The sequence below is a fragment of the Acomys minous genome, assembly GCF_964271855.1.
Source record: "Acomys minous genome assembly, chromosome: 19".
Classification (NCBI taxonomy): domain Eukaryota; kingdom Metazoa; phylum Chordata; class Mammalia; order Rodentia; family Muridae; genus Acomys; species Acomys minous.
Window position 1 is genome coordinate 7,932,501 of NC_140499.1, and position 6,437 is coordinate 7,938,937.

The 6,437-nt window shown below is 48.8% G+C and overlaps 1 protein-coding gene across 3 annotated transcripts in view; it reads right to left on the bottom strand.

Annotated features, from left to right (window-relative positions):
- TMEM212 (transmembrane protein 212) overlaps positions 1 to 5,187 on the bottom strand; it is a 34,050-nt gene extending 28,863 nt beyond the window's left edge. For all 3 annotated transcript variants that reach the window (XM_084769331.1, XM_084769330.1, XM_084769329.1), the window contains exon 1: positions 4,994 to 5,187. In XM_084769331.1, coding sequence (XP_084625457.1) covers positions 4,994 to 5,152 — 159 coding nt within the window. In that variant the 5' untranslated portion in view covers positions 5,153 to 5,187. The remainder of the gene's footprint in view (positions 1 to 4,993) is intronic.
- Between the last annotated feature and the right edge of the window lie 1,250 nt (positions 5,188 to 6,437).

A 6,437-nucleotide genomic window follows, 5' to 3' on the forward strand; every position in this document is an offset into this window, starting at 1 on the left:
AACATGATGTTTATCTTCATTGAGGGGACAAGAGATAATGATAACTAAGCAGTGTGGGTCAAGATGTGCACCCACCCATGGCTGGCGCATCACGCCCATCTATCAAGGTGATCTGAAAAGTTGTCAGAACTGTGTGAAATCTTACGGAGACAGGTTCCTTCCCCGATGGTACCAGTTCAGCCTTTTCCTTCCCTAGGCATGAGGTTCCAGGGGAAATTCCAATTCCTTGGGGTCCGTTGTTTCAATAGCCTGATGGTCAAAGGGGGGCGCACATCTATCTATCTGTCTTTAGAAGATCCTCCCTCCTGCCAAGCTGGTAATGGGAGCTACCAACAGGCACTGCTGAGGCCCTCCTTAACCCAGCACTGACCCTGCTGTCCATAGGTCTCCAGACTGACCCTGCCATCCATAGGTTCCCAGCATTGACCCTGCTGTCCATAGGTCCCCAGCATTAACCCTGCGATGCATAGGTCCCCAGCATTGACCAGCTGTCTATAGGCCCCCAGCATTGACCCTGCTGTCCATAGGTCCCCAGCTCTGACTTTGCTGTCCATAGGTCCCCAGCATTGGCCCTGCTGTCCATAGGTCCCTAGCATTGACCCTGCTGTTCATAGGTCCCCAGCATTGACCCTGCTGTGCATAGGTCCCCAGCATTGACCCTGCTGTCCATAGGTCCCTAGCATTGACCTTGCTGCCCATAGGTCCCCAGATTGACCCTGCTGTCCATAGGTCCCCAGCATTGACCCTGCTGCCCATAGGTCCCGAGCATTGACCCTGCTGTCCATAGGTTCCCAGCATTGGCCCTGCTGTCCATAGGTCCCGAGCATTGACCCTGCTGTCCATAGGTCCCCAGCATTGGCCCTGCTGTGCATAGGTCCCCAGCATTGGCCCTGCCGCCCATAGGTCCCCAGCATTGGCCCTGCTGTGCATAGGTCCCCAGCATTGGCCCTGCCACCCATAGGTCCCCAGCTCTGACCCTGCCGTCCATAGGTCCCCAGCTCTGACCCTGCCATCCATAGGTCCCCAGCTCTGACCCTGCTGTCCATAGGTCCCCAGCATTGACCCCGCTGTCCATAGGTCCCCAGCATTGACCCTGCTGTCCATAGGTCCCCAGCATTGACCCTGCTGTGCATAGGTCCCCAGCATTGACCCTGCTGTCCATAGGTCCCCAGCATTGGCCCTGCTGCCCATAGGTCCCCAGCATTGACCCTGCTGTCTATAGGTCCCCAGCATTGGCCCTGCTGTGCATAGGTCCCCAGCATTGGCCCTGCTGTCCATAGGTCCCCAGCATTGGCCCTGCTGTGCATAAGTCCCCACCTCTGACCCTGCTGTACATAGGTCCCCAGCATTGGCCCTGCTGTGCATACAGTCCCAGTGTTTTGTGCAGTCTAAAAAGAGGCTACATTAGTGGAAAGAACTGAGTCAAGGGTCATTCTTGGTTTGAAACTGATTTCCCAACACAAAGAACGGGAAGTTAGAAAAGAAACAATTGGTTTGGATGACCAGATGACTAATTTGTTCTTAGACAGGCTGACTACCAAAAGGCTTAGAGCATTTCAGTGGAAAACCAACCATTGACAAAGATCAGCTTGACCAGACTCTGCACTGCCCTGTAAAATCTTAGTACAAGGCCTGTGAGGTGGCTCAGCAGGTGAGGCCCCCTGCTGCCAAGCTGAGAGCTGAGCTTGATCCCATGGGGAGGAGGGAGAGAATTGGCTACTGCTTGCTGTTCTCTCACCTCCACAGGCACAGGAGCACACATGCGCAATACGCATAATAAATGAGTTAAGTAAATAAAGCATAGTAATAGATAAGCAACATGATTTTACTGAGAGCCTCAATACCAGTGATGCTTCATTACATTTGCCATGAACCTGGTCTCTCTCTCTCTCTCTCTCTCTCTCTCTCTCTCTCTCTCTCTCTCTCTCTCTCTCTCCTCTCTTCTCTCTCTCCTCTCTCCTCTCTCTGCAACACCCTGATGACAATGTCTGAGCACCTAGTCTGTCCTCAGCAAAAATCCCTATAATTTCTCTTTGCTGTTTCCTCTTAGTAATTTCCTATCCACTGCTCCACACCCTGCTCCTTGACCTAAATTCTCTCTTTTGCTGTAAAATCTAGAGTCGAACCTGGTCCTGTACTGTGGTTCCCTTTCTCCGCTCGGCAATAGCATTGAATAAAATCTGGTTTCATAATCGTGCCTGCTGCCAAACATTGGCTTTTCTTTGATACTATCTGGTAGCTGGAAGTCCCTCCACTGCTAAGCCACAGAGCCAAGCCCTTTCCATAGCAGCTGAGAAGTCCAGCGTGCAGGGCTCAAGTAGAGTCCTAATCTTGTATTACGGGGGCTTTGGGGGTTAGGCTGTGGCTTGTTTCTGGCCACCCTAGACTCTGTAGACGTGAGTCCTGTGATCAAACCCACGGGGTCTAGTCTCTTCAGCAGAGATGGCTCTGCAGGCATGCGCTCCCGGATTAATGGGGCTCAGTCCTGAAGGTACAGTGACGTGCTGGCTGCACACTTCCTAGCAGCTGATGCCTTTAAATAACCTTGTCCAAACCACCTAGGAGAATTGGGTGCCAAGTGGCTTTCAGAACAGAATTAGGAGAGTCTGTGGACCAACACACCAGCTGGGCTGAGAAAGTCTTGAATAAGAGGCAAGAAAATCCCTCTTCTGAGTCTCAGAATAAATGCAGAGTCATTTGTGAAGGAAATAGTGGTAAGATTGAAATATACAGCTGGGTGTTGCACACCTGTAATCCTACTCCGCAAGGCAGAGGCAAGCGGATCTCTGTTAGTTCGAGGCCAGCCTGGTCTACAAAGTGAGTCCAGAATAGCCAAAGCTACACAGAGAAATGCTGTATCAAAGAAAAGAAAAGAAAAGAAATGGATAGATAGATAGATAGATAGATACCAGCTCTCTTTTTGCTGGAGGAAGATATACTTCAACAACAGTTAAAGGAGTGATTGGCAGGGGTGCTGGGAACTAAGGCAGTGGCCTTTGGAAGCCAACCCTCATAGGACAAAACTGCGGCTTGGTAAGAAACTCAAGAGGAAAAAAAAATGTTCTAAATTTAGACATGGAAGGGTGAACACTGTGCTGCTTTCCTTCTCAGGAGGACTTGTCCTGCACAGACCCTAGCCTCACCTATAGTCCTCATCAGAGTTGAACTCTCCAACACATGCTGTGTCACCAGAGTGCAGGGCCCAGGGGTTGTCCACCTGGCCAACAGTAGCTATCAAACGCCACTTTTTCAAAATCCAGCAGGTGGCTCTCTTTGTTCCAAGCTGTGGAGATAGAGTAATGGAGAAGATAAAAACAGAGCCCCTGTCCGTGTGTAAGGCACAGTGCATAGTTAGAGAGAAACAGAGCCCCTGTCCGTGTGTAAGGCACAGTGCATAGTTAGAGAGAAACAGAGCCCCTGTCCGTGTAAGGCACAGTACATAGTTAGAGAGAAACAGAGGCCCTGTCCGTGTGTAAGGCACAGTGCATAGTTAGGTTTATATGGTAACGCAGATGGGGGTGGGGCTGTAGGATTAGAAATAGCAGATGGGGGCAGAGGCTACATTTTTAAAGGTCTTAATAATTATTTATTAATTTATGTGAGGCTGGGAGAATGGACACCTGGGTACCATAGCATATATGTGGAGGTCAAAGGGCCCTTTGATGGGAATTGATTCTCACTGTCCACCATGTGGGTTTCGGGTATTGAACTCTGGTCTTCAGGCTTGGCGACAAGCATTGTAACCTGTAATCATTTTGCTGGCCTCCAGAGGGTTGTATTTTAAGTAGGGTAGAGAGGGAAGCCGCTGGTGGAAAAGTGACATATGATTGAGAACTGATGGTGGGAGCTGGGTGTGTAGGTCACCTGGCTGAGTGCTGGCCTCGCAGCATAAAGCCAGGGCTGGACCTTCTGCACAACAGAAGCCCGGCATGCCGCTTGCTTGTAATCCCAGCACTGCGAAGTTGGGAGTGGAAAGATCAGGAGCTCACAAAGAGATCTGGACTAGCCGGAGATACATGAGATCCTGCCCCCCCCCCCTTTTTTTTTTAAAGTGGTTTGGGAGCCAGCCAAACACAGGAAGATTTTAGACAAAGAGACCCCAGAACAAAGGCCCTAGGGTGAGACACACCGTGGCTTTCTGGAAGTGACAGCCATGAATCTGAAGGGGGCAGACATAAGGGTAAACTGGCTGGCAGTGAGGTCTGGGAGGCAACACAGCGGGGAACAGCATGGTTGGCTGATTAGCAAGCGGTTCAGAGCAGAGTTTGGACAAGGCTGGGCGTTTGCTAGCAACTGAGTTCAGAGCTCTCATCTGCGGTCTTTGGTTAACTGTCTCCATCCTCAGCAAACATCTCAGGGCTAGAGACAGGGGCTCTCATGCTCTCTTTTTTACTCACAAACATCCCCAGAGCAATGAAGAGAGGACTTGAATGCAGGCTACTTCTCTGCACCCTGCATCTCTGACTTCATAGCCGCTCCGCAGTGGCACTCAGCAGTGGCAGGCTAGAGACACGCACACTCATATCATTTCTCTTGGCTTACTTTTAACATACGTGTTGGGCCTACATTAAGCCTACCTTAAATATGTATAATCTTAGTCAGAACTAGGTCCAGTGTGGTAACACTAGCTTGTGAGGGATGAACAACTACATAACAGTCAAAGCCTCACGTGTAGCCCAGGCTAGCCTCCAGCTGCCTCAGTCTTCAGGGAGCTGGGGTTACACATCTGTGCCCACTGTGCCCCTGGGCTCCACGAGAGGCTCTCAAACATTTCATTGCTGTATACACGGCATACAAATACACACGAAACAAGACTAGGAAAAACTATCTACTTAAAATTCAATTAATGGAAATTCCTCCTCTAAAGTCAGGAATACGATTTTCTGCAGGATATAGGCTTCTTTAAATTATTGGAAAACTCTTAACTGATGTATTATTTTCCCTTTCTTCTCACCCTCCTTGACGTCAGTATGTTTAATGGAACGCGTCCTACCAAAGCCCCGTTCCAGATGGGACAGGCGATCCAAACGCTCCATCCCGTGTACCAGAGTTTGCAGGAAAAGACAGGGAAGAAAGCAAGGATCCCAGAGAAGATGCTGAGACTCCCCAGCGTGACCAGGGTCCGGCCGGCAGCTAGGTACAGGCTCTTCATTTTCCTCTGTGACTTGAGTCTTTGCTCTGAGTTATTTGTTGCCAAAACATGAGGCCAGGGCAGGCCTCTGTAAACAGACGTGTCTTAGAGACTGTAGCTGTGATGACGGTGAACACGGGAAAACAAGTTCCTGCAGACAATAGTCACTTGGCTTCCCCGACAGCGAGTGGGAGGAGTGGGAGGACTCTGGATGTTACTTAGACATGACAAACTCTAACACTGTCCTTTCTCAAAGAGAAGCTGGGGCGGGAGGGTTCGCGCTCTGGAGTAGCTGCCCTTTCTGGAGTAGCTGCCCAACTCCCTTCATTTGCCCTGTCTCGGGGAGTGACCACTTCCTGCCTTAATCAGATTCAAAGGCTCACTGACTGAGCTAATTGTTTCTGAATTCAACCTGCCTGGTGGTTACAGCATAAAGCCAACATCCTCTGTGCACAATAGAGCCACATTCCCAGCAAAAGTTCCCACAAAACAAAGCAGGAATTACACACACGGATCACTTTTCACTTTTTGTCATGTTTAACTTAAATGGTATAAAGTAAACAAGTCTTTCAAGGTTTAATTCCATACAATTATTAATTTTTTAATGTTTATTATTATTTTTGTTGTAGAGATGGTTTGGAAACTTGCTATAGAGATGAGGGCAGCCCTGAATTTACAGGGATCTTCTTGCCTCTGCCTCTCAAGGGCATCATGCCCAGCTATTTTTACTTTTTTTTTATTACATTTATTGGTGCTGGAGAGATGGCTTATTGGTTAAGAGCACTGACTGCTCTTCCAGAGGACCTGAGTTAGATTTCTAGCATCCATTTGGTGGCTCAAAATTGTCTGTACCTCCAGTCCTAGAGGATCAGGTACCTTTTCTGGCATCCTTGGCCACCAGGCATAAAAATGGTACACACACATACAAGCAGACAAAATAACCATACACATTAAATACATTAAAAAATAATTACATTTATGTGCTGTGTTTGTGTATATGTGTGTGAGCGTGTGTATATACTATGTGTGTATGTACATATAAATATGTGTGTGAGTGTGTGTGTATGTACTGCGTGTATGTATATGTGATTGTATATATATGTTGTGTGTGCATGCGTGCATGCGTGCGTGTGCCTGTGTGTGTGTGTGTGTGTGTGTGCACACACGTGCGTGCCTGTGTGTGTGTGTGTGTGTGTGTGTGTGTGTGTCCTGAAGGGGATGCTCATGTCATAGCATGGCAACTTGCAGGACTCAGGTCTCTTCTTCCTCCATATTGAGTCCAGAGATTGAACTTAGGTCATCAGAG